This window comes from Orussus abietinus, unplaced genomic scaffold (genome assembly GCF_000612105.2).
Source record: "Orussus abietinus isolate OABI.00-Male unplaced genomic scaffold, Oabi_2.0 scaffold286, whole genome shotgun sequence".
In the NCBI taxonomy this organism is placed as follows: domain Eukaryota; kingdom Metazoa; phylum Arthropoda; class Insecta; order Hymenoptera; family Orussidae; genus Orussus; species Orussus abietinus.
The window spans coordinates 34,825-62,314 of record NW_019394432.1 but is presented as its reverse complement, the minus strand read 5'-3'; the positions used below and the strand labels follow the sequence as shown (position 1 = coordinate 62,314).

Below are 27,490 nucleotides of genomic sequence, written 5' to 3'. Positions count from 1 at the left end.
GATTGTATACAAAATGACTTTGCGCAGAAATACTTCTTTCATTGTACACACGATTCTACGAATTCATAGATAAAATCATTTGACGACTATTCGTAGTCNTATATATACGGCGACATAAATAGTTGAGTATTTTTACAAGTCACCATGCTTTGAACGCACATTGTACAAAGTCTTTCCCTATTAAATACTTGAATTATCAAGTTGTGGCTAGTAAAATAAATAATAAATAGATTTGAGACTCATTTCACTCGAACCACATTCACTCTGCATCAATGCACCATACAAGCGTTAATGCATAACTATAAATAGGAATTTAAATTTCATACTTCCCAATAAACTGTAAAAATGAACATCGCTTTGCCAATCTACCTTTGACTTTTGCAGCAAGTGTAGGTTCGATGGCACGGCAATGATACAGTTCTTTTAAAACAACACAATCGTCGCAATAATATGCAAATAATGATTTATTGTAGGTAACATACTGTCGTCGAGCCAGCCTCTCTATTGACAAAAGCTTCTCCATTATCCAACATTAAAACTGAACGAATACTAGCACTGGAGATTACTCGAATCCTTACTTATTTTTAAGTAAAATTAAAAAAAGAAAACATTGTAATATCATGCCAATTTTACAATCGGCCGCTTATTTTGTATTCCCTTCTCTGTTTCGTAAACAGTCATCCTGCTCGTCAATAAATTAAACAAATACCCTGGTCGCGACTTATTGCTTTCCTTAGGAAACTTGGCCTTGCTTTGAGGCACTTCGTCTCTTCTTTTTCTTCCCTTCTACGCTCTCATAAAAATGCATTAATAGTCTTCGAATAGGTACGTAGCTGATACTGCCATTGGTAACAAATTGAACTAGTTTTGCACCTTTCCAAGGACACGTGTTTATATACAATTAACAAGAGATCTCCAAAGACAACAAATAGAATTATCTCAATGCTTTTGACATACATTTAATGTATTCTACTTTTTTTTACATCATGGAGTCATTCAAATGTGTAAAATGGTGGCTCCAGTAGAAAACGAATCATCTTTCAGCGCGTCTCTTATCGTCTGAAATGCCTACCCAGATCCTTTAAATCCATTTGCCCATGCTTCGCTATAAGAATCGCTGTGTCTCAGAAGCTGGCAGTCATTTTAAAGAGAAATCGTACAAGGTCGAAATGGAGCACCTTTCGAGATCGACCGCCATCGGAAACGTGCTGTATTAAAGTTATTAATACTTGGACGAGTTATCATTTAATTCAATTAAATATCAATCGGTGACACACCGTGCCAGTATACGTTCAATACTAAAAAATTGCCGTTTTTGAACACCGGTCAAAATAATACAGCCACACGAGTATAAAAAAGCAGAACCAACGAGTTTCTGCCGGACGCGCGTCACCGCCCGCCATTACGAATCGGGCGATTACTTTTTGTCAATTGGTACACGTTAAAAAATGCCCTCCCAGGCAACATGGGTCGCGTTGTAAACATTATAAAAAAGGAATCGTTATACCGAGCATAGGACACGTCTAAAAATTAGGTTCCAACTCCGGTTCCCTGTGCGGGTCTCGTCCCTTCAAGGACATTGAACCATTTTGCCGAGGGCCGGACGGAAAACCGCGTTCGCGCGGAATCGTTCACACGCGATACCTGGCGTCTACAACTACCTCTATGGGGACGCCACTGTCTCGTAATACTTCAGCGTATCTTTTTTTTTTTGTCAAGGGCTTAAGGGGTTCGCGCGACGTAACGAAACGATCGAGTCGCCTAAAAGGACTCGCGAAATAGCCTAGCCTAGTCAGCCTTCTGTGGGTTCCCGCTTAGCGTGGTACTTGAGCAGCAGCTGCCGGTCGTCCCGGTACTCGCCGTTAGTGCTTGTTGGTTGAGTTAGAGGTCGAGTCAGAATCCGGCTCAGAACTGGACCCGGAAGACTCCCCCGTGTTAACGCTCGTACTGCAGCGCGAACTCCTCCTGTTGCTCGAGCTGGAGTGCCGGCACTTCTCACCACGATCCACTCCACCTACAATAAGGACACACGGATTTTCATTATTACGTTTCCTCCGTACACCGGTCAACACTCTTCCAAGATCCGCAGAGAGCGAACGCTTACGGTGACGCGAAGCGGCAGGGGTCAATCATTTATGAAACTTGTCCTTATTGGGTATACCGAATCATATGAAATTTTACCTCGTGGATGTGGAGACCCTAAGGAAGGTCTTGACACCCATGAAATTAGATTTTTTGTACAAAAAAATGTTTGAATGAAATTTCATGAGTGCCAAGACCTTCCTTAGGGCTTTCATGTGCATGAGATAAAATTTCAAATGATTCGGTACAGCCGGTTTGAGAGAAAAGTTTCATAAATGAGACCCAGATGCCACTGTTACATCACCTTAAAGATCACTCAAGAAAGGTGCCGTTTTGTTTTCGCTCTTCGATAGGTTTTTCCAATTTCGGTTCAAAGTCTTTCTAAGTCAACTAGCCTGGACTGTTCGATACTTACTGGTGAGCGGAGTGTGGACCTCGACCTTAATATTAGCGGTGGCAGTGACCTTAGTGGTGATGTGCGATGCGGACGGTACCGGCGATGTCCGACTAGACCCACTCGAGTCCGATCCGCTACAGTTCTGTTAGTCGGGACAAAAGATCACACCGTTAGTCATGCTGCGGGATCTCCATCAGCCTATCGTCAAACTAGCATTAAGGGACACCTCGCCGAGAGCCGTTCCAAAGGGACCATGGTTGCAATGTTAATTTTTCAGGCTCCGAACGGGAGGGCGTAAGATTCAAGACAGAGCGTTCTTCCTCGAGGGAAAAGTGCACGCCGACGCACCTGGTTTCCGCAAGTCGAGGTTGTCTCCACCTTCACTTCTGGCTGGACGATGATGCAGGACTCCTGAGTGCTGTGCCAGGAATTGGGCTCCTCCGTGATGGTCGTCAAGGACGGTTCGGCGTGCAATCTGGCGCTCTCGATTTTGTGAGACCTTCTGGGCGGAGCAGGAGGCTTGGACCTCCTGACGATGGGAGAAGCCGGTGGCGTCGGGGTGGATATCCGATCTGGATGCTCATTCGGGATCACCTCGGGCGAGGGACCGATCAACGAAAGCAGAATCGGAAAGAAGAAGAGGCCGTTTACCAGGCCGACACCAATCAGACAGAGGAGGACCAGGAAGAAGTAGCGGACGATGAATTCGAACTCGGAGAAGGCTAACATCACCACGGCCAGCAAGGTTGTCAAGGCCCCATGGATCACGGGGGCGTACATGTGCTCCAAGGCCAGTCGGATCCGCCGATCTCTGCTTCCGATGCTCGTTACGAAGCTCTGAAATGGGATATGAAAATCGAGCGTGAAATTTCTATCAATGTCTATATTTCAAAGTAAATACGACAGGCAATTAATCTCGTACTAACCAAACAGATGTGGACGGTGAAGTGCACGGCAATTCCAACGCTCACTACCAGCAGAACAGCTGGTACCGCGCTGAGCCTGATACCGCAGAGTCCCATGATACCCAATAATTGGAGAACGACTCCAGCTAGCGCAGTGCCGACCAACAAAGCTGCCCAAAGGTTTAACAATAATATTCCGACCACGGCCACGCTGGCTCCCAGGGCAGCCAAGAGGGCAATGCCGAGACAGCTCCTCAGGTCCATGTACTGCTCCCAGAAGAGAAAAGGAATGCCCGAGGGGAAGTTCGGCAGGCCGCGTTCCTCGAACTTCCTGCAGAGGTTCCGGACGCTACCGATCAGCTCGGTAATGTCCCTGGTCTCCGTCAGCCTGTGCAGATAGAACGGCATCTGCGCGTAGGTGAGAGGCATGCTCTTCGGGATCTTGAGCTCGTGATCGTTGGTGTAGAACCACTGTCTAGGTTCCGGTCGCAAGTTGGCCTGGCAGGCTCCATAGGCGAGGGCGTCGTTGGACGCCCAGGCGCTGAGATAATTGTAGAAGGCCTTGGGATTGATGATGCCCTCTGCGTCGACCAGTCTCACCTGAGTGACCAGAGTCTTGTCTATGGGGTTGTCCACGTGTCCGGTTTGCACGAGCAGCTTGTACGCAAGGATGGCCTCGTCGCTGGCGTTCCTGAACCACCGTTCCTGGGTGATGCACCCGTTTCGGTAGTCCCTGTCGAAGGCGCCCTGGAGGCCTTTGAGCCAGTCCCTGAAGAGACCCAGCCAGAACTCTGGAAGCCCTCCGTCGTCGTTCTTAATAACGTTCTTGACTCTCATGAAAGCGTCGTGATACTCATACAAGAGTCTCTGGTTGTTGGGGTACTCGAAATCCCTGCCGGTCACGGCGAACATGTTGTAGAAGCCGAAGTGTTTGGCCTGAGCGGCCAAGAAGGCGTGTTCGTCGGAGTTCTGGGGCACCAGATCCGTCAGCTCCAAGCCGTCGTCCACCTTCATAGCGAGCCAGATGCTCCCACCCAGGACCCCGGCAAGTAGCATCATGCCGAAGACCTTGGTAGCCGGTCTGGTCACGAAGGGAGCATAATGTCTAGCCGCCAGCTGAGTGAGGGAGAAACTGAGACAATCGTCCTGGCTGCATCCGGTCAGAGTGTCCTCCTCGGTGCACGGTTTCTCGGACTCGACGTCGATCGCGTTGCCTCCGATCCACGGCTCGTTTCGATGGTTCTGAGGAGTCAATATCTGCGTACAAGTCTCTCTCCTTTCGGGCGGAATCGCCCTGGTGACCGTGTGCTTGGCCGTGCCGTTGCTCCTCCGCCCACAGTGGGTCTTGTTGCCGGTCACCGCTGGGAGGCAGCAGCAGAAAACATCCGAGCGACCCGACCTGCGTCTCCTCAGGTCCAAGCTGACCATCGCGGGGAAGACCAGCAGCATCGCCGCCAGGTTAAAGAGAATCAGGATCCCGGCCTGGAGGGAAAAGACCCTGAGCGCCGGGATCGGGATTATCGCCGCCGCGAAGAAGGCCGACACGTTACTGAGTCCCGTTAGAAGAACCGAGAGACCCGTTCGCTTCAGGACCACGCCGGTCTGCTCACAACTCGGCACCTCGTTCACGGACAACTCGGCGTAGGTGTGGGTCAAGAGGAACATATCGTGCACCCCCAATCCCAGCGCCAGGAACGGTACGATCTGAGTCGTCGCGGCGTTGAAGGGGATCCCCAACAGCGCGCAGAATCCCAGCCCGGCAGCCACGGTTGCGCACACCAACATCACTCCGGCTATTCCCACGCCGGATTGAGAACGCACGGGGTCCTTCCATCTGAGCAGAGCTATGCCCGCGTACAGCAGCTGAAACGTTAAAAAGTGAGACTTCCAGTCGATGCCAAACCCAAGGAACCGGAATCCCTAATAGACGGACGTTCGCCCTTACCATCAACGCGCACCCAATGGCGATCTTCATTAGCGAGACCTCGCTGTACTTCCCGAGGATGTCGTTCATGGTGGTCGTGCTGAAAGCGTACAGATTGTACGGAGCGGACCCGTTCCCGTTGAGCTGCCTCCTGACCTGGTTGCTAAAAGCCCGTTGCCACGTCTCCAGGACTACGGATGCCTTCTCCTGGGACCAGTCTATGTGGTGCACCTTGTACGTGTTCGCCCAGAAGTCGTACAGCTCTCTCTCGCCCATGAGCTGCACTACGGTCTGCAGGGCCGCGGCCCTGGTTAGGTGGCCCGTCTTGTTGTGCTTGGCACCGCCGACCACGAGCTCTTCCGGCCAGTGCATGTACTTGGCGGCGAATCCGTAACACCCTCCGGTCAGCTCGGCTCCCACATCTGGAATCTAACGAGAGGAATTCCCGGTGAAAATGCGTGGATTCGAAATACATGCATATCTGGAATCTAAGGAGAGAAATTCCTGGTGTAAATGCGGGCACTTCTGAAATCTAACGAGAGGAATCCACGGTGAGAGGGCTTCGCGTGCCTTTCGGGTCTAGGAATTCCGAGAGGTAGTCGAGGCATCGATTCGACGAGGACGGAAAAGGGTTCCCGAGCCATAGAGAAAGGAAAGGTCACCGAAATCCTGAACCCTCTCTCCAGGGCCCGTAAAATCTCGCCGGGAGGTCCGGCCTCTCCCAAGAGCTATCGCGCCTTTTTACCGCTCTACCCCAAACCTCAAGAATCCATCTTTTCCAAGCGTATCGGTCGCGGCCCGATAAAAAATCTACGGTGTCGGCGACGAAGAGGCGGCGCTCCGTCTTCGAGTACCCCGCTTTCCGTTGAACGAAACGCCGCGAATTTGCATAAATCGCGCGCAGTAAAGGGGGAAAAGGAGGAAGCGAGAAAAGGGAAAAAGTGGCCTCGGCGAAGAGGCTTCCGGTTTTTACTCGACGAGGCCGAGCGACGAGTGCGACCCTGGGCACCCTGCGCCGAATGCGGCCCTGGCGGCCCACCCAGGGAGATTATCCCATGGCTTATGCACCCATGCACCCGGTCCCATTGAAGGACGTAAACGCGTCTCCTCTCACCGGAGAGCCAGAAAATCGCCTCGCCACCTCTGACAATCCTTAGCCGCAATAATCGGATCTTCTAGGAGTCGTCGGCGACCGCGACCCGAGTCCTTGCGATTTTCTTGTCGGCCGCGAGCGGGGAAAAATGCCGATTTAATTGTCACCTGCGCGGATTTTGAGTCCCTCGTGGCGGCGGCGGAATCGACGCCGGTCGCCGCGGCAATTAAACGACCGAGTCCCGATAATCGGCCAAGAATGCGACGCGCGGAACGAGAGGGAAGATTGCTCTCCTGGTCGGTCGCAAAAAGGGCCGCGCAGCTGGTCGACGCTGCGAGCGGCCTAATAACTTCATCGGAGACGCTCGGAAAATGGCGCGAGCGGCGCTCCGGTCTCGAGTACTGGGTACACCAGGTGCACCAGGTCCACTATCCTCTAATGGCTCTGGAGCTCTCCGTCCCTCCCCTCGTCCGCCAATCCGGAAAATTCCCTCTTGAATTCCGCTATCCGCTGTACCGTCTACTCGCGATTCCCCGAAAGGCATAGAATTAATGGTGTTTCAAATGTTTCATCGAAAACGGGTAATCTCTTATTATCAGCATTTCTTTTTACGTAGATATAAATTTCCATATCATACGTATGAAAGATTGAAAAGAAAAAAAAAACGTGAAGTAGACATCGAACCTATGCTCCAGCGTCCCGGGGCCTACCATCTTGCCAACTATGCTACCACCTGTTCATAAATGAAGAAACATTTTACCGTTTTTCTCTTAAGCGACCGTCGCAAAAATCGAACTTACCGTACTGACGCTAAAAAAGTTTCTTAAAAAATCTCCCGCGATCGACAAAGCGTTGAAACGTCCCGCTGGAATAAAATTCCCTCTTATCCGCGTGCCCGTGTTTTCATTTCATCTCGAGCGTAATTTTTCATTCAGAGTTCGATAATACGATAATACGATAATACGATAATACGATAATACGAAAATACGAAAATACGAAAATACGAAAATACGAAAATACGAAAATAAAATGCGAAAATGCGAAAATACGAAAATATGAAAATATGAAAATATGAAAATACGAAAATACGAAAATACGAAAATACGAAAATACGAAAATACGAAAATGCGAAAATGCGAAAATGCGAAAATGCGAAAATACGAAAATATGAAAATATGAAAATATGAAAATATGAAAATACGAAAATACGAAAACACGTAAATACGAAAATTATATAACTTTCCACATATGCCCGCGAGATTTCTTCATGACCTCGGAGGACGAAAAGGAAGAGAAGGAACGACCGAGTACCTCCACGTTTCCCAGACAAATGGTAACTATTAGCAGTTGCGTGTTCGAGATCTTAATATCCCGGAGACATCTCGCGAATGTCGAGGACCACCCGTGGCGCGGGTGTACGCGCACGTAGCGGAGTAAATGCCCGTGTACCGGTACGTACTCGTACTCACTCGTACACAGGCCTTCTCGCGTGCAAACACTTGCGCCACTGATTCTCCTGGAGAGTCCTTAGCCGAAGTGGTACCGACTGGCGGCAATAACGCGCGTGCTCGCGCACACGCTGGGGCACATATGTACCGGGTATGTACGCGCATGCTCTTATGTTAATGCCGGCGAAACGACGGGTGCGTAATATACTCACGACGAGACCACCGGCGTAGCGCAATAATGACGCACGTCATGCGAATCCTCTTGTTCTAACGCGCGGCACGTATGCGCGAGTCTCGAGACTCGACTCGAATGCCCATTACCGGGATCCGCGACGGCTGATCAGGCCCGATTAATGGATTCTAATGGTCGTCTAATTGATTTACGTTTTCCCGCCGCACCCCCCGGGGGAGACGAGTGCAGCGCGCTGAGTCGGCGTGCAGAGTCCGAGAAGAAGCTTGCGGCGCGACCCGACGACGATCAATTGCGCTCATCCGGCTCTCGCTGCGAGCTAATCTCTACTTTATTCCGCAACGAGGTGCATTCGTCAGCGAGGACGTAATTACCTGGCGAATCTTTCCACCGAGATACAAGATTTGTCGATTTCGCGGAACCGAAAGCTCACCCGCAGATAATTCCCACGAAGCAGCGAGGAGGCCTCGGGAGTAAAATTCGCGAGGCAAAGGTGCCGATCGGCGCGATTGGCGATTCCGGCAAGAGCGGGTTCCGCGCCTCGAATGACGAAGAAGGAAGGGGCTCTTCATTGAGAGAATCTCAAGTGACCACTTGCCATTCCGGCGGGGGTCCTCGCGTGCGGCATCGGCCGCTTCGAGACTTTCACAATGTCTCTCGGCGAGCGCAACGATCTCCGAGCACGTACGCCGGACACGTCGTCCGGGAACGTCGGCCTCGGCAAAGCCGAGGAGTCTGCCGGCGTCAAACGCCTCTCGTCGACTGCCGAATTTTATCCCTCCACGACGAATTCCAAGTACGTCGATTGCGCAAAACTTCCAAGACCTCGTCGCATGCACGTTCGCAAATCGCGACCGGTGCGGTCGAGAGAGTCGCATTATTTTCGGATAAGAGGCGCGCGCTTCCGCTGCCACCCATCGCGGGACACTTGCAGCAGACGAAGTCGTCGCTGCGTGGCCGTAAATTTTCCGGCGACCGTCAGGAGGGAAAATATAGAGGTTCTTCCTCGAAACCCAGTCGAGGCTGAATCCTGGGAGACCTACCTGCTGGGACTTTTTGTTGGGAGCGGTCTCGGGGCAATCCGGGTCGGTGGGGTCCAGGCAAGGCTTGCTCTGGTATCCATTCGTTATGCCGGCCCGCTTCATGTAATCCTCCAGAGTCTTGAAGGGGAAGGCGAACGACATCTTCTTCATCTCCTCCAGCATCCCGGAAGGGTTCAGGTTGGTCCACTGGACCGGCTTGTTGGTCTGGCCCCCGCTGTCGGCGACAAACCAAATTCGGTCATTCGCGACGCCAACGCATCCCCTCGACCTGGGGCGATTTTAATCGTGGACACCGCCGTCCTGGCCGGCGATAATTCCTCCGCCAATTAAAACCGCTCCGAGTTTAGCTTCGAATCGATTGCTTACGGCATATGTACAGGATATTCGGGGCCCAGGAGTTTGCTGCCCTCCCAGAAGCAGTCCAGTGGAGTGATAATGGCGCAGGGGATGATATTATCGAAGATCTGCAAAATAAAAGAAAGAAGCGTCGTACATCGCACCTTCGTGAATAGCTACGAGGCGCCACTGCCTTTAGAGTGCATCGCGAGGCGCGAGTGCAAAGAGAAGGACGGCGCACGCGGGGCGATAAAGCGCGACGATTTGAGCGAAACGCAGAAATTAGCGACCGACTCAGCGGTCCTTTTGCACGGCGTTGAGAGGGGAGAGGTCGAGCAGGAGGCGAACGTGGACCACCCAGGGGATTCTGGAAACAGAAGAGCGGCCAGTCTATCTTTCGATAACCCTGTCGCACCAGCGAGACCGGCGAGGGGAGATTACCGTAGATTAGGTTTTTCTCCGCTTCCAGGAAGGACTCTTCAAAACGCGTTTCATGAGCGAAGGCTGCGTGCGGACGATGCCATCTCCCCCGACGAGAGCGTTTCCCCCCCCCCCGCCCTCGATGCACTCGCAATGCACCCACGAGCACCGACCGACTCGGTGCAAGATTACTCACCCGCATTAACTCGTGGCTCTAATTTTATTTCTCGCAATGTCAGCTTAAGGTGAAGTGAAACCCCCCTCAAATCAATCGACTCGAATAAAACGCTTATTTTTAGGGGTTTGTATCGACCCATGTGAAACTTTTACGGGTGACTCGTGAGCACCTAGGAATTATCCTGATACGTTCCAAATTTGGATTTTCGAAAAAAAAATGTCAACTTAACCCAGACCAGAAAACGACAGATGGAGTATGCCATTTAGTACAATACTCAATATGATTCGACACAGCAGTCAATATTAAAACGAACGTCGGCAACGTGGGTACTTAGAAAAATCTTCTTTACCAACGTCGATCAAGTTTCTCGACGGGACTTTACCCTATTTCTCCCCTTACCGATTTACATCACCTCCATTAAGTTGGCATAAAAATGGAGCTAAAGGGGTCTCGTTCGCGAAACTTTCCTCCGAACTGGATGTACCGAATCGTTCGAAATTTCATCTCAGGAACTTGGAGGCCCTATGGAAGGTTCCGAAATTCATGAAATTTTATTCTCTGAACCTTTCCCTTTAATGAAGGATCTCGTAATTTTTGCAAAAAAATTTAATTTCCCGCGAGTCAATCCCTTCTTTAAGGCGTCCACATTAACATGGTAAAGTTTCAAACGATTCGGTGCACCTAGTTTGACGAAAAGTTTCATAAACAAAACACCTCGGATGCCGCTTTCAGGCCACCTTAATTTCAACCCCTTCTCGAGGACGTCTTCGACGACGCGAGCGCATCGCCGTCCGGCTCACCGCGTCTTCCCGATGGAGGAAAGGAAAATACCTTTCGGAAGGCTGGCTCGAGGGGGGGGGGGGGAAGAGAGAGACAGGGGGACGGAGAGTCGGCTCGAGAAACCGGAAGCGGCAGATTACAGGACGTTCCTCGCTCGGCCCTCCCCGAGAGCGTCCTCTCGGGTCTCCTCGGTGCTCGCTCGGGTATTTACTGCGCTCGGTCGCATTTGCGTATAATGACGGGGAGTGGGAGAGAGAGGGAGAGAGAAAGAAGGAGAGAGGGCCGGACCACACATGACACCGCCGTGGAGGGAGCGAGAGAGAAAGGAATAGAGAGGGAAGCGCGGCCGCACCCCGTCATTACGCGAAGCTAATTGCCTCTCCGCTTATTTAGTTTAGTCCCCTCTGCGTGCTCGCTGGCGTCTCACGTGCATCTACCCGTGCCTGAGCCCGAGGTCCGTTTCGTTACGAGAGATCGAGCCATTTTTTGCGGCATCGATTTTCCGCGGTTTCCCTCGAAACATCCTTTTTCCCCCCGTGATTCGCTCCTACTGCACGATCCAGGAAAAGAATCAACCGACGTTTCAAAGAAAGCGCCCTCTCATAGAACGAGCCTAGGCTCGAAATGCGGACGCATGCGCGTCGGGCTTGTAAAGTTGCGTCTCCGGTGGCTCGAATTACCTGGTCGATGTAGTGCATGTCGAAGTTGGGTATGCTCGGCGCGTAACACATGTCCTTTAGCCTCCACGTGCTGTAAACGAGACAAAGTACACGCATATGAGTACAGGGGGCATCGAACCTCGAGGAGAAAACCGAAAATCGGGTGAAGACTCCCGAGACCCTTGCAAAAAAAACAGAAACGACGAAAAGAGATCCGCCGTATATCGGACGATACGACGGATCCAAGATGGCGGCCGGGTGCTCGGGAGCCCTGACCCCCGCTAGGGGCGCGCTTATCGCGCGGCATTATTAATAACCGGGGCAGCTTACATCTCGAACAGGTGCACGGTGACCTCGGTGGCCGCCTTGAGGACCGCCAAGTGTTCCTTCAGGGCGGCGGGATGCAGGATGTTCGCCCCGGAGTGCCTCGGCGTCTGGATGACGAGCTGGTGCGTCGACGCGGCGGCCTCGCCCAGGGCCTCCGAGGCGTACGTCAGCTCCCTCTGCAGCCTTCCGCCTTCTGCAAGATAAACCACGATATAATGGAATAATTTGCATTAATTCAAGCGTGATAACGGGGTAACTGGGCCCCCCTTTCTCGCGCGCGTTAGGCGCCGACCCGTTCGATTCATTAGCGGTGTTCGTTCTTGGTTCGACGGCCGCCCTGGCGGTGGATTTTCCAAATCCCTTCCGACCACTCCCGAGCATAATTGGCCAAGGGCAGGGGTGACGGACGTCGCGCCCCGCCAAGTCGGATTTCACCGTCAAAAATGCCGACGACGTATTTGCTCGTTCCGCTACGGCTCTGCGCGCTGCGGCGCTACGGCAAGGCCCTCGGGACCACCCGGCTCGCTCCGCTCCAGCGGCTCTCAACCCGTCGGCCGAGGCGACGGACAAATTTATAATTGCCCTTAAATGTGTCGACTAAAGGAAAGAGATAAGCACGAGCACAAAGAGGTCCTCTCGCGATGGCCTGCTTTCGCGCAGCATCGACACCCCCGGTCTCCGGCTAGCATTCAGGGGCGATCAGGTGACTCGGTAGAGTTTCGCGCTAAGTCACCGATACGTCTATAGGTACTTCCGTAGGCACGGCAGTGGGTATCATAACGGCAAATTCTATAATTTTAAGATGGATATATTTTAATATCTACCCGCAGAAAAAAAATTCGCGGTCATTGCAAGAAATTTCACTTGCAGAAACAAACGTGAACACTTGAAAATGGACCAGAAACATTTTCGTTACTTTGGCAGCAAAGAAAAAACGATCTTTTCACGGGGGCAACACAAATTCTATTCATAGTTGTAATATTCTTTTTGGCTGCTGCAGCAAATACATTTGCTAATTTACGGAGAATATTTTGTAAAGAAAGCTATAAATGTTCCCTATTCAACGATTTCATCTACAGTCTCTGGCAAGCAGTTCGCGACATATTTATATACATGTATATATTTATTATTTGAATCGATCCGTTAGCAAGTTCTCGATAGCTTCCGGGAAGGACATGGCTTCGTTTCCCATTCGGTCCCGTCCCCCGGAGGAGGAGCACCCTCGCTCGTCCGCGAGGATGAATCAGCCTGTAGAATGCGGGCAGCGGAGCCTCCCGTAATAAAGACACTACTCCGCTCTACGAAGCAAGAAACGGCGCACCAGCGGAGGGACCCCGAGGAGTCGGCAAGGAAGGGACCGCGGGGCCCGGCCGGGGGAGCGAGAGAGAAGAGGATCGAGCCACGAGGGAGCGGAAGAGGGATGGAGAGCGACTTGATTTATCGACGGGGCGTCTCTGTAATTATTTCTCCGTCCCTGTCTCTCCCTTCCGCGGGCCAAGGGAGGGAGAGAGACAGGGAGAGAGAGGGCCCTCCCGTCTGTCCCCTTCCGGCTACCGTAATTGCCCGCTGCGAGCTGCCCCTGTCGGCCGCTCTCTCTCGGCCTCGCCTCCGCACCGCTCACCCTCTCTCCCTCTTTCTCCTCCTCTCTCTCTCGGCCACTGGCCATTCAGCACCGGGCGGTCCGACATTGGCTCCATTGTTTCGTTATGTTATCCGCGGCGTGGCTCGATCTCCTTTTTCTCCATTTTCGATGCCCCCGAGGGAGACGCCGCGCGTCTTCTTTTTCCCTCGTTTCGGCCGGCGCGCGACCCAGGTGCGCGCGTCCCTCCTGTCCGGAGTTTCCCGACCGAGAGCTCGCGCCGGTGCGGCACCCGGGCGAGAAGTGCGCGCGATAACCGCAACGCCGCACCGCACGAGCGCAAACCACGAACCGAGCCGAAGAATGCCGAAGAATGCCGAAGAGAAGAGGAGCAGATTTATACGTTCCCACGTGCTCGCGTGAGACAAGGGTGCCGTTTCCGAGCATCGTCCTGTCATTTGCCTGCCAAAATCGTTTATATCGGAAAAATTAAACGTTACAAGACAGGTCGTAGTATTTTTACTTCGTCATATAAAGCTTTTAATTTTCCACGCGATGCAACAAATACCTACCCTAAGGGCATACATAAATTCAAATATTCAGGTGCAAATGCTTCTACGAGTATTTCCCTTCCTAAACGAAGCTTCGAATTCGTACCGTATTTGGCGTGCAATTTGACCTAGAGGCGTGGTTGCATCTCCGGGTAACATCTATGCCATTGTCGTAAGTAGCTTTATACTCTTTCCGGTATACACTGGCTCTTCATTAATATAAATGATTTACCACAATTTCCACCCTCGGTCTAAAGTTCGACACCGTACACGACACCGGAGGGAACCACGTCACATCCTGTCGATCTCTCGACAGGCTCGCGCATCCGGCGGGACGTCTCTCTTTCTCCCTTCCATTCCTTCCTCCCTTCCTCAGGCTCGAGTAAGATCGTAAGTCGTTCGTTATTGGGTTATAAATCAAAGATTCTATCCGTAGGACGCGTACTTTGCCGGCTGCCGAACCGCCCACGGGCCCACCACGACTACCCGATTTCCCGGAAGCCTCGAGAATCTTTCCCAAGGAGCGGTTCCAAAAAAAGGAGGACGCCTCGCATAATCACGCCACACGGGGAGCGGTCCGTTCGTTCCTCCTGCCCCGGGAAAGATTCAGGTCCAAGGAAAGCAGGCGCAACGTCCGGCGCCTCCCGTTGGAGAGAGGTACCTTGCGAAACCGCTCTCTCGTCGGCGCTAATTAATAAGCCAGTTTAGACGACCGCCGCCCGTAACTCGCGGTTTATTAGGCATAACGACGTCTCGCGTTAATCTCGGAAATGATCCTCACGTGGCGGCGGGGCGAGCGCGGAGGAGAAAGTGGCCCCAGAGGAGAGCGGAGAGCGCCGGTCGATCGGAAAGATGGCGGAGGATCGACGTCGCAGAAAGGAATGTCCGGCCCGGCGGCAAAAAGAGCCGACCGGGTCAGGAAAAGAGTCCGCGAGTCCTGCCCTCGATCGAGGATCGGTCTATTTATTTATTTATTTATTTTCAAGTCCGTCTAGGCCGGGAGCACGCGCGAGACTTGCTCCACGAGGCAAGGATCAGCTGAGAATCAAAGATGGTGGTGTCGCGGGATAGAAGAACGCCGCGAGTTCCGGTCAGCCGTCGCCTCGGCCGGTCGACTTCCCGAATTCCTCGAAAGGCCCGAGGGACGTTTTCGTCGACATGCAGGCCGTGCCGACAGTTTAACGGCGGGGGAAGACGTTGGCTCGCGTGCCCCGGTCCCGCCCTCTTCCGTTGGATCCATTCTGCTGGGGCGGTGACAGGGGCGAGCTCGGCAAGGCCTCGCCGGGAACCTTCTCGAACGTGGAAACGAATAGACGAAGGGACGGTAAGCGCATTCGGTTGGGAGCCCCTGCAGCTGCAGGTATATCTCCGGTCGCGGGTCTACTCTATATCCGTATATACAAATTGCCAATTAAGAAGCTCCCGTCGAATCCGCCCTGGTGCTCGCGGGCCTCCTCGACGAAGGCCGGGCCGAGGCCCAAACCCTTTCGGCGCTTTCGAAGTTGATGCCCACCGGACGGATAGTAGTGGTCCAGCAAGGGCCTCCTCGCCCGCGCCGGTCCGGAGGAGAGCTCGGCGAGCTCTCTCGGCCGGCCCTCGACGGAGTGGCGGCGCAGCGGTACGCGCCGACCGCGCAGGGCCCGAGGTTGGGCCGAGCTCGGCCGAGGTTAGCCGAGGCCGGCCGAGCTCGGGCTCTCCTCGGGGCGCTCTTTGAAGCGCTCTCCGCGGCCCGCCGAGACCGGGCCGCTCAGGCACGCGGGCCCACCGGTGCTCGGCTGGTTGGCCGGGCCGCGCACACGGAGCCCGAGCGGGCCACCCACCTCGACCATTCACCGGAACCGAGCCCGTCCGATCCCAGGGGCTCTCAGCCGCGCCGACTCGCCCCGGGGCACGCCCGAGACGAGCGCGCCGGCTGGCGCCGGCCCGCTGCCGCGGAATTCTAATTTTGAAACCCGCCGTGCATCGGGGTGGTCTCTCCCCCCCCTCATCTCCCGCCCCTCCTCCCCGGGCTCCTGGAATCCGGAGATCCACGCGTCCTCCCTCCACCGCAGCCGACGCGGATCTGACGAAAGCCAAGTCGACCGCGCATGCAAGCGCGTCGGCAACCCTCACGCGGCCCCGATTGGTCCGCCGGCCAGCCAATCGGCTTCCGGCGTTACTCGCGACTTGAGACTCGCTTCACCGCCGATGCCCGATCCGACGCATTCCGCGGCGGGACGTCCGCGGTATCGGTGCCGCGACAGGTAGGTAAACGATCGTTTACGGGGCACCGCTCGCAGCCGGCGGGCGATGCCCGAGTAAACGAGAGATGAGATCCTCTGTGTACGCGTCCCTCCGTCCGTCCGTCCGGCCGTCGGTGCAACAACAACAGATTCCCGGTGGGTCTCTGGACGCGGTCTTCCGACTCTCTCGTCTTCGGCGGGCCCCGCAGGGGCTCGCTCTCTTCCTCTCCCTTCCCTTCTCTCTCGCTCCCTCCCGGCGAGGCATGGGGGCCTAATGAAGATGTAAGCAGTCGACCGGCCCTCGTGCACGGTCGTGCCTTCGTCCTCTGTCTCTCCTCGTCGCACCGAGGCGCGCTCCTCTTTCGAGATACAGGCCCTTACAGAAAGCCTCGATCACTCGACAAGTCCCGTTTAACGAGAATAACTGCAATGCCTCGATAGCGTCATACGCGATCGCCGTGAAAGCGAAATGCATCCAAAGAATCCGGCCTTGTCATTAAGATCGAGATTTATCGGTAAAATTAACCTTTTCAGTGCCGGACAACGATTTATCGTCTTGCGATAAGTGCCAACGATTTCGGTCGGCGCTAAAAGGGTTAATCAGTGTTTCCGTAATCGCGAGAGAGGATACGAATATACAGGAGAAGGAAATCGATCGCGCCACGAGGGGCGATTTTCCCCTAAATTTCTCCAAATATTGATCGAATTTCGGTCAACGTCTCCACCACACAGTGAGGGGAAACCGAAGGGGGTATTCACTCAGGAAACCGTAGAGTTTAATAATACGTTAAAATCAGCTGTAAATTGCAAACAGAAATCCCTGGAAAATGGTTGGAAATCACCGAAACGTTCTCACAATTTTTTAAGGCCGACGGTCCCTTGCTACCGAATCGCATAGTTGTTTATCATACGAAGTCAAAGGCAAACGTTTCGCAAAGATTTTCACCGATTTCTGAAGGAATAGCCCCTCGGTGGAAACTGTCCGGCAGTCCTCGGTGGGACGAATGACGATGACGCGGCGCCTCGAGAAACCGGACGATCGGCGATTCGCGGGGCGAATCGCGCGCGTAATTGCCGCTAAGATCGCGATTAAGGCCCACCGAGGCGCGATAACCGATCCGAGCGATCCGGGGACGGTCGCCGTGAAGCGCCCTGTAGGCTTGGCCTAATTGGACCGAACACGAACGGGCGATTACCGGGGCACCTTTTTTACCGAGGCGAGGCGACGCGTCGTGTAACAAAGAATCCCACGTATCGGCCTCGCGTCTAGCGGCCACGAGGGCGTCCCCTCTCCTCGCTGTTCGGGAGGTGCGACGTGCTCGGTTCGAAAAGAGGAGCGGGAAAAAATTAGGTGTTAATTTTAGGGGAGAGCGAACGAGCCGGGAACGAGTCTCGCGTGGGTATCGCCGGGGACGCGACCGCTAAGAAATTTGCATCGCACGCGATCGATACGTTGTATCAGTGCGAGAGATCTGGAAGCTCGAAAGTAATTCTGATCCATGGTTGACCGACTGATCGAAGGTCCATGCGCGAGCTCGATATTTCATCTCGGAAGAGAAGAGGCCGGGGAGAGACGTCGGCCCCGAAATCCCGGGGTGTACGAAAACCAAGTGGTTTTAACGACTCGGCCACCACTTGGGCGTTTACAAAGGACCGACCGTCGTTCCTGGAATAGTCTGTAAAACCTATCTCCTCTCCCCCTCCCCCTCGGGAAAGAAACCAAGGGAAGAGCAGCCCTCAAGATATCCAGGAAGGGAGATGAAGAGAGAGAGAGAGAGAGACGTCACCGAGTGTCACTCGCGTCGGCGCGGGGCTAACCTTTAAAGGTCGATTTATCCGCATTCGATCCATTCCGTGTTGGTTCAGTTCAGTATCCGGAGTGTTCCGGCAGTTTCAGGGCGAGACTAGCTACTTTATATCCTTTTCGATGGATCGAAAGGAATGGATACGGATTGCACGCATGTAAATCGACCTTAAGCGGGTATTTGTATCCATATGACCCTGCACAGTGGGCACGTGCATCCGAATGCATATCGACCACGTGGTCCCCGGCCACGTGCTCACGAGTTCGGCCGACGTTCCCATGGGATCTAGAGAAAAAGAAAACGAACCGACGGAAATACGATCGCGGGATTAGCCGGGCACGTCGAACTAAAATAACGCGGCCGCGTCGCCGTGAAAAACGGACCGCTCTACCGGGCCAAGATGGCGGCGCACTTGGCACGTTCCCTCGAATCAGGGGAGGCTCGACCGGCGAGCGAACCTGCGACGTCGTGACTCATTGAGTCCAGCCGCGGGCTGTCGTACGGGCGTGGACTATTATGTTCGACAGAGTCGACGAGAGACAGTGGGCCCGCATCCCTCGAGCCGTCGCTCGCGGATATCCGGCATCGATCTCTCCGCGCGATCGGTTTCGCGCGTCACGTGCACGCGGCAACACGGCGCCGGCCCGCACCTTCCGATTGGTCTGTCACCCGGGAAACGCGCGGCGGTGATTGCCCACCTCCCCCAAGGGAAAGCCGTCGGGCGAGATGGCCAGTTTCATGGGTCCATACACCCAGTTCAGTGAAAAGTTTCGCGAACGGAAACACCTCCTTGATGCTACTTTCATATCGCTTGAACCCTTTTAGTGCCGACCGAAATCGTTGGACATTTGTCGCACGACGATGTATCGATGTCCGCCACTAAAAGGGTTAACCCCGAGGGTCGCTTTCGCCGCGCCGTGACGTAAAATCTCGCCGAGAAGTCGCGTCGTGACGTATAATCTCTCCGAGGCGTCGTGTCGGGACGTGTAATCTCGTCTACGCGTGTAATCTCACGTATCCAATGCACGAGAACGGTTGATTGGTCGATTGAACTGTACGCGCGTACACGAGTCGGGGAGACTTTCGGATTTCAGCCGCTGCTTTTAATTACCGTACTTTCCGAGGAAACGGAGAAAAGACCATGGCGAGTGGATCAAAGAGAGGGAGGAAAGGTGGAGCGCAGTCAGAGACTCGGAGTCGCGGGGGAGGAAGCTCGGCGAGGCAGGGAGGGGCGACGGTGGCGCCGCTCCGCGGCGGCCCGTCGCGGAGAGCGTTTGAATTAACATCGAGTCGTGGATAAATATAGAGGCCACCCAAGGCGCAACTAATGCGTGCCGGGGGTACGGCTCGCGACGTTCCTTTTGTCCCTGCCGTTTTTCTGTGTTCCGCCGCGAGCGAACGCACGAGAATACATCGCGGGACGCGCGGGGCGTCCGACTCGCTCCCGGTGAGTGACAGGCGCCATTAGCGACAGTTCTGCGCGCGCCGCGAGAGGAAAACCCCGAGGCGCGCGGCCGCCATTGCGGCCCGAAAAACGCAACGCCAGAAATTAAGGGCGAAGAGAGAACCCTCGCCCCTCTCGGGATATAGACGTTCGAGAGCAAATCCTGCCGAGATGCCGGAGCGTGCTCGCGCGTTTATAACGGTCATCGAGAGACCGGAAACGCCGACTAGAGGCGCCGCGATCGCCTTTCCTTTCCGTTCCGATGCCGTGGTCGAAATCTCGCCGCCCGCGTCGGTGTCGCACGGAGGGCGGCGCGGATCGGGACAAAGGTTAGAGGGAATAAGTAAATCATATACGCTCCCCATAAATTCCACACAGTGTACAATTAAGTTAGGTTCAAGTTAAGGTCAAGTTACTGCGGAAATAAAAACCGGGCTCAACTGGATAGCTGACCCTCACTTGCTCTTGCTTACGATGCACATCATGTGCCCATTGTCTCAATTCCATTCTCGTATCGCGAGATATTGACGGCCCAGTTGGTGCGGAAATTAGGTATCGGCGCGAGGGCTTTTTTCTCATTTTTTAAGGCGTTTTATGGCATTTCATGGCGAGCTTACCTTGTACCCAGAGCTGCTCGACCTTGCTGTGCACTTGGGCCGACTTTAGGGCGACGCAGAAGGTGGCGAGGGCGAGTATCGCCACGAAGAGGACCTTGCCGGCGTGCCTCTGGAGAAAGTAGCCGAGCTGGCTCAGTTGGTCCTGCAGCCGGGCCCTGATCCACACCGCCGACCTCTGACCCTCCGCCTTGCCCTGCAACAACCGAGGTTACGTCAGAACCACCCTGAGAACTCGGCGCGGTTTTCGGGACGGGCGACGCGCGCGCGCGCATAAAGGCCGGCGAGCGGCGCAACATCGCGAGCGGCAACGCCGCACGCTACCTGGTGGCCGGTCCGACAATGTGCTCCGCGCGGACCACCCGCAACAATGCCTATCTTTCCCGACCGACCGGCCGGCAGGAGGGACGGGAGGGAGTGAGAGGGACCGAAAGGGACCGAGGGCCGCGGCGGCGCGCACAAAGGAGCGACGGAGAGAGCCGACCAACCGACGTACCCCGGGGCTCTATCTCTCGGGTACTCTTAGCCCCGGGGGATATGGATCGAGGAAAATACGGACGCGATTATTACGCTCACGTATTTCGGGGCGGTAGCTCGCGGTATCGGATAGCCAGGTTTTCCAGCCAATTAGCTACGCGTACAAGTCTCGAGGGCAGCTCGGGTAACTCTATACGCGGGCCGAATCCCGTCGACCACATGGCACCGGGAGGGGACCGGCCCTCGAAAAAGATTTACCGCGGCTGTAAAGGTAATTCCGCCGCGGCGTGCAAATTTAAGGCGACGCGCGACGAGCCGCTCCCCGACTGCACGGAAAGGAGTCGTTACGATTACAACTAACCGGCTGAAGTATTCGGCCGACGGAAATTTGGACGGAATACCGAAACAATGGGACCGATCGCATCGAATCTGAAGTGCACCTCGCTAATAATTCCGGTGATCAGCATCCTGTGCTAAAAAGTCACAGGTTTAATCGCGACATTGACGTCAAAGAGGTCTCGTTCGTGAAAACTTTTCTCCGAACTGGATGTATCGAATCGTTTCAAATTCTACACCGTGAATATGAAGGCTATGAGGAAGGTTCTGACTCCCATGAAATGTCATTTTTTATACCATTTTTTTGAAACGTCTGGGAGCGAATCTCTTAACAATTGAAATTCCATGGGGGGTCGGATCTTCCTTGCAGCCTCTATATTCACGTTGCAAAGTTTGAAACGATTCGGTGCGCTTGATTTGGAGAAGAGTTTTCATAAACGAGGACTCTTTGACACCACTTTCACATCACCTTAAGGCGCCGCGGTTACTCTTCTTACGCGGATCAGCAGTGTAAGAAGATCGCATATCTGGGATGCACTCTCGCGCGCGCGCCTCGAGGTGAGCGTGCACACGTCCGTAATCCGAGGTCCCGGTCGCGCCACCCGAGCTCGCCAGGATACGTTAACGAATTTATGTTATTCGTACTTTTAATGTTTTTTATAGCGCGAGCCGGGCCGCGAGGAGATAGCAGACGGCATAACAGGATCTCGTGTCAACGATGGTGGTCCCGCACGCGGGGCCCGCGACGCGCAGATGCGGCCCACCGCCGTAAAACCCCATAAGGCCCAAGATCGCGCGAGTCTTAAGGGAAATAAGGTCCCTCTTTTTCGTCCCTCTCCCTTCCTTCGCTCTCTCGCTCCAACTATGCGCACCCGTCCTTCTCCCTGACATTTAAGGATCTTGGCCAAAAAGAAAAAAGAAACAGTCACTTAAGGAGGTGCGCAACCCTCAAAGCATCGACCATCGATTCGGAAAATACAGGCAGATGTTGGTCTCGGCCTACATTTTTTGAAAATCAGAAATTCAAAGTAACAGGATATTCTTTCGCTGATATAAGTACCGATGTTTTTCCATTTCGCGGTTTCCTATTGTGAAACTTCACTTAGGTGTATAAAAATTGTCTAAAAATCTCCGTCAATTTTTATAAATGTTGGACGTTTGCGTTGAAATTTCAGCCGGTTCGCAGGAGTACCCTTCGAAAAGGATATTCTATTCGTTGGATGTTTTATTCGTGTGGATCGAGTTTAACGATTTCTCGCCGAAGTCGTGACATTTTAACAGAACGATCTTACGTCTCATTATCCGTTCGCGCTCGTGCCGTGCGTGGGCGTGAACACACCCAAACTACTTCGCTCGAGCGATTCCGAGGCGGATGAAGCTCCCCTTTTGCTTTAATTTTTTTTTTTCCCCTAACCTGTGATCACTCTACCTCCTCGCGAGTCGTTCTCTTTCCTGCGTCCTTTCGGATGTACAATTTCCCCCGTGGTTTCTCACATTTCTTTTTGGCTCCGAGCATCCCGCTGCTCAAGGGTGTCGGCTTTCAAAGTCGCAACCCCACGAAGGGTCAAGCCAGGTCGAGGGTGTAATGGTTTGAGGTTTAGGGTTTACCCTTCTCGCGAAAATCTCACGAGACGTCGCTTAGACAAGGGGAATAGGGCGCGTCGACGGCGGGCCCCGGTCGAAAGTCAAAAGTAGAAAGAAATGCCGACGTCCCCTTTCGGCCGCCCTATATGGGCCCTTCCTACGAGATTTGCGCAGCTACTTGGAAACGGCCCGGGCCCTTCGGTTCGCCACCCCCCTTGGGGACCGCCGGCCTCCCGTAAAGCCCTCGGGCCCTTGCGCTATTTCTTCCTTTCTCTCCTGACATCCATGACGCCGGAACGCGACCTCCCCTTTCCAGGGGTAAGAAAGGTGAAAGAGGAGAAAACTGGGGTGCAAGAGTGGCGAAGGTAGCAGAGGCCAAAAGAGGACAAGCAAGCTGTTCCTTTACTTTCCGAAAATGAGAAACGACGAAGGAAGCTCGCTCCAAAGCGTGTCGGGGCCTTAAGTCGGAATTCCATCAAACTGTGTCAAGTGGTTAAGAGTGGTAATTCCGATTGGTCGTCAACGCGACGCGTTCTGTAGGACCGTCCGAAAAACGACGCGATTAAACAAGGAAGGAAGCTGTCTCCAAACCATGCCAGGGCCTTAGGTTAGAATTCCACCGACCGCCTCGGGTGGTTAAACAGTTCCGATTGGTCGTTAATCCTCGCCGAGTTGGCGCGCCGCGCTCAGTGGGACCGCCTCACGAGGGACCCGCGCGCCGTCGGCGCCCTTTAATCCGGCCCGCCGCGACCCGACTGAATGTCGGCCATTGTGCCGCGTCCCAGTTGGGAGAGATTAACGCGTTACGAGATGCAGGGCCCGACCACCGCCCGAGAGGCTACCATGGGGTGTGTCCGAAGGACCGACGAACCGGGGGGTGGAGCGCTACCGATGCCCGGAACCCTCCGAAAATTTATCTCGTTGCCCTGTCGGAGCCTCGAAAATGGGACTCTTTGAAAATCGCGGCTCCACATTTTCCACCTGCAGAGGACGAGGTTCGGAGGTTGGCGCGGGTCGGCGGCACGCGGTACCGTTTTATCGCTAGGGAGGCTGGACTAAGGAGGCACGTTAAGCGGCGGGAAGATAGTAGGCCCGCCACGGACGGGGGGCAAGTGAACCGGTACCAAGTACGCGCCGGGGGTCGGGGCTCACTGAGGCCCGTTCGGGTCCGCTCGGACCCACTCGGGCCTACTCGCGCGCGGGGGCCACTGGCCCCGCGAGTCACTGACTCATCCCGAACGCGCGCCGACGCGCCACGCTTTCGGGAAAAGTGGAGCGCCGACCTCGGAAATGCATCTTCGATTGTCAGCGCCGAGAGCTCCCCGGAAGAGGCCGAATATCTCCTACCTAAGAGCGAGAAAAAAAAAAAGAGTCCACGTGGGGTCCTCGCGCCCCTTTCGACTCGTCCCTTTTCCCTTTATCACCGAAATTAAAAATCCACCTCGTAGGTGAGGAAGCGTCGTTGGATCTAATATATTTACGCCGGGATATAAATCCACCCCGACGTTTTAACTGCCCGGGTGAACCCGGCCAGATTTCGACCTTTTATAGGTGCTCATAAAAGAATAATTCCCAGCCCTAAACGAATGATATCACTCGTTACGTAACCTGGTCTCGCCTCGTACGATGGCCGCCATCTTGAAGGGGGGTCCTTTCCTCGAGAAGAAACAAGCAGTCCTTCCCAGGGAAAGTGGGTGAAAAATCCACGCGAGGTCTTGCCGTTGATAAAGCTATCTCGGGATGTTCTTTTACGGGCATAAGTGGCAGTAAACTGCAGCCGAGAGCGCGTTATGCAAACACAGTCGGCCCAGCGGGCTCGGTTATGTCACAGCCGAAACAGGTTCCGATTATACGTGAATTTACAGTATTTCGTAGCCGAGGAATCCTTCCCGACGATATAGACATAAATGCCCAGGGTAAACCGGCAGTAAGGCCGCGCTTTACTACCGCTTAAATGATAAATTTGATTGATCCCGTCATAAATAACGTCGCAAATGGAAAGCTCGCCCGGTGGCCCGATCATGCGTGAGCGGCCATTACGAGGCAATAAAGAGTATATATACTGTTGAGAGAAAAAGGAGTCCTGCATCGGAATCGAGGAGGTTCGAGGTAATTGGGTCTCTCCAGAGCGGAAGACCACCAACCTGCTCTTTCGAGGGGAAACGATCGGTTATTAACGTCTAGAATTGAAAATGGCGGCCGAACCCCGCCACCCCTTAAGGGCCGCACCTCGCGCATCTTGGAACCGTCCCACTAAGGGCGCAGCGTCGACGCGTCAAGGATGAAAATCTCAAACCCGCGCTTAAGATTATGTGAAAATGGCATCTGAGAGGTCAATCGTTGATGAAACTTTTCTTCAACCTGGGTGTAGCAAATCGTTTCAAACTTTATAACGTGAACACGGAGGCAATAAGGAAGGTCTTGACACCCACGAAAATTTCAGTTTTAAAAAAATTCGTCCAGACATTTTAAAGATTTTGTATAAAAAAAAAATGAAACTTCGTGGGTGTCAAGACCTTCCTTATAGTTTCGAAATTCACATTGTAAAATTTCCAAGGATTCCGTACGCCCAGTGTCGAGAAAAGTTTCATAAACAATGGTGTCTCAGCTGCTCCTTTCGCCCTACGTTAACGCGATGCGTCGTTTCCGCCCTGAGGAGATATCGCTCCGGATTTTCCGCGGCGACGCGACGCGCTCAATGAGGCAGCCCCGTCTCGTCGGCAACGACCTCAAAGCGGGTCGCGACTTGCGTGACGAAAAAGAGAGGAAACGGGAGACTTTCGGGCCGTTTCTCGGAGAGACCGAGGCTAGAGACCGCGGCGGGGCGCGAGTTTCCAGATCCCTTGGAAGAATCTACGCTCCCGAGAGGAGGTCCGAGAGCGGAGAATCGAAGGAACTGGTTCCTCCTCTCGCCCTGTCTCTCTCATTCTTCTTCCCCCTCTCCGTGGTCGCTCCCCGAAGGTGTTTCCTGGCTTGGCGGGGATCGGGGATTCCAAGAAGGTCCTCGAGGAAGACCGCTCGCCGCGAAAGGTGATACCCACGCGCTCACGTGCCGAGCACATTTTCCCGCCCATTCGCGCGGATAAGCCGGGGCCACCCCGTCGTTCCGCACCGGAACCGCCGCAAAGTTCCCGCGGACCCGCGACTCGACGTCGAGCCCCGGGAGTTTCTCCTCAACCACTGTCGTGTATTTTAAAAATTCGTATTTTCACATTTTCTCGTCTCATTTCACGCCATAAGGCTGAACCCTTATATATTTATCATCCGCCTCTAAAAACGATAAATCCCGAAATAAATCTCTAAAAACAGCAATATAACATCCCGGTAGGATTTCATGTAATCATGCGTGATAAAAAATGTCACTCAACCAAAGAAATATCTCATTAAACGGTACCAAAGAAATATCTCATTAAACGGTACCAAAGAAATGTCCCGATAATTCGAAAAGTACACACGGAGAAAAATGTGCAACCAGAGACGGTTAAATTTTAGTCATATACGAGCCTAGGAGACTTTTAGCTGTTTTCACCATTTTTCGTTTAGTTGAAAGTATTTCACATTTAATTCCCTTAAAGAAATAATTACTTAAACCATTTGGAAATTATCCTTGAGTCAACTATTCGATCAAAGTGAAGTCGAATGAATTTAACGAGACATCTCGTCGGAATCGTGACAACTTATTTCAGCCAGATAATTATTCCTTGGAACCAAAGTACGTTTACTCGGTACAATTCAAAGAAATATCTAGTGGTCGAAGGAATCTTTTTTCTCAGGGTACTAGGCTCCTAAAACGTATCATGAATCATAGCGCATCTTTACAAAAGGGTACGATCGAGATAGAAGATCGATGCTCCGGGTGCGAATAGAGCTGCTGACGGAATCGTGATAAATAGGTATTTTTTAGACGGGGTACCGTTATACCCTCTGCGCTTACCTTCTCGAGCTGGTCGAGCGCGAGCGCGGCATCGGTCCAGCTGGGCCTGACGTAGAGGTCGGAGCGGTGTCGGGCGCCGGCGTCGTCCTTCTCGGGCGGCGTGGCGAGGGGTGCGCCGTTCTGCGGCTGGGACCCGGCCGGGGCCTGAGAACCCGAAGGGCGTCCCGCTAGGATCCCTGCAGGCCCGGACGCGGCGACCATGGTGCCGGCCGCATCTGCGCCGGAGCGACGCGCGACCCTCGTCCGAGTCGAGTCGCCGCCCGCGTCAAGGGAGAGACGGTTGGCCGGCGTCGCGACCAGGAACCACTCTCACTGTTTTCCTACCCCCTGCTGGAAACCGCGCGGCCCGTGCACTGCCGCCGGCGGGGAGTTTCACCGCTCGCACTCTCGCCGCTCCGATTCGCGCCGTCGCGCCGCGCATGCGCCGGCGCCGCCGCTACGCTTGCGCGGTCTGCGCGCCGTTGGCTGCGCGGGGCTCTCTAGTCGAGCGGCCCGAGTCGCGCCGGCCGCGCGACTCCTGCGCCGCCGCGTTCGCTCCGTCTCTCTCTCCCGCTCCGGAGCTCGCACTCGGTCTCGCCGGCGCCCGGGACGCGGCGTCCTCGGCTCTGGATACGCGTGCGATGGGTCGCCCACGCGGCGAGACCGGCTTCGGAGCCCTTTTCTAGGTTAGGTCGCACCGGGACGCCCGCTCAACGCGAATCACCGGGCCCTGGGTCGGGTTTGTTTTGGGCGGCGATTTTGAGGTTAGGTCGACCCGACTGACTCTTGAGGGGCGTCAGAGGATGGTGGTCCCCGGGCGTCCTTGCCACCGGGACATCCGGCTATGAGAGGGTCGTTCTCTTCGTCTCCGTTCTTTTCTCTCTCTCTTTTTCGCCCAGCCTTCGCGATGCGGTCCCTCGGGATCGGCTCGAGCGCGAGTCTTCGCGCACTGGAAGAGGACTCGGTCGAATCTTGTTAAGGAAGCTCGAGGGTCACCCCGGTGACTTCCCAGGGAGACGTTAATCAGAGATCCTCCGTCGACACTCCGGATTCGGCTTCTCACGGTCTCTCGAGGTCTCCACGACCGCCGCTCGGAGCAGTCTAAGTCCCTACTAAGCGAAACGCGGCACCGCATTTCTTTCCTGGCCTGCCTGCGAGCCGGCCATAGTCGATGGCTCTGCCC

The 27,490-nt window shown here is 54.1% G+C and overlaps 1 protein-coding gene across 2 annotated transcripts; it reads right to left on the bottom strand.

Annotated features, from left to right (window-relative positions):
- Nucleotides 1-105: 105 nt before the first annotated feature.
- LOC105697347 (protein patched) lies at nucleotides 106-26,549 on the bottom strand. Of its 2 annotated transcripts, none has more exons than XM_012420595.2 (11): nucleotides 26,329-26,549; nucleotides 20,001-20,193; nucleotides 11,786-11,975; nucleotides 11,477-11,546; nucleotides 9,449-9,546; nucleotides 9,083-9,296; nucleotides 5,330-5,737; nucleotides 3,406-5,247; nucleotides 2,828-3,316; nucleotides 2,498-2,621; nucleotides 106-2,017 (listed from the first exon to the last, which is right to left on the bottom strand). In XM_012420595.2, the coding sequence occupies exons 1-11, from the start codon at nucleotides 26,527-26,529 to the stop codon at nucleotides 1,863-1,865; spliced, it is 3,984 nt and encodes a 1,327-aa protein (XP_012276018.1). In that variant the 5' UTR covers nucleotides 26,530-26,549; the 3' UTR covers nucleotides 106-1,862. The 2 variants fall into 2 exon arrangements, with proteins under 2 accessions (XP_012276018.1, XP_012276019.1); XM_012420596.2 differs by having other exon boundaries at nucleotides 106-2,014; nucleotides 26,329-26,529.
- Between the last annotated feature and the right edge of the window lie 941 nt (nucleotides 26,550-27,490).

Excerpts from the sequence above, each read along its gene's own strand:
- LOC105697347 (XM_012420595.2), bottom strand. The coding sequence starts at position 26,529 with ATGGTCGCCGCGTCCGGGCCTGCAGGGATCCTAGCGGGACGCCCTTCG. Across the intron at positions 20,194-26,328 it reads CGCTCGACCAGCTCGAGAAG|GGCAAGGCGGAGGGTCAGAG; the intron begins GTAAGCGCAGAG and ends CGGTTGTTGCAG. Across the intron at positions 2,622-2,827 it reads CCTCGACTTGCGGAAACCAG|AACTGTAGCGGATCGGACTC; the intron begins GTGCGTCGGCGT and ends CCCGACTAACAG.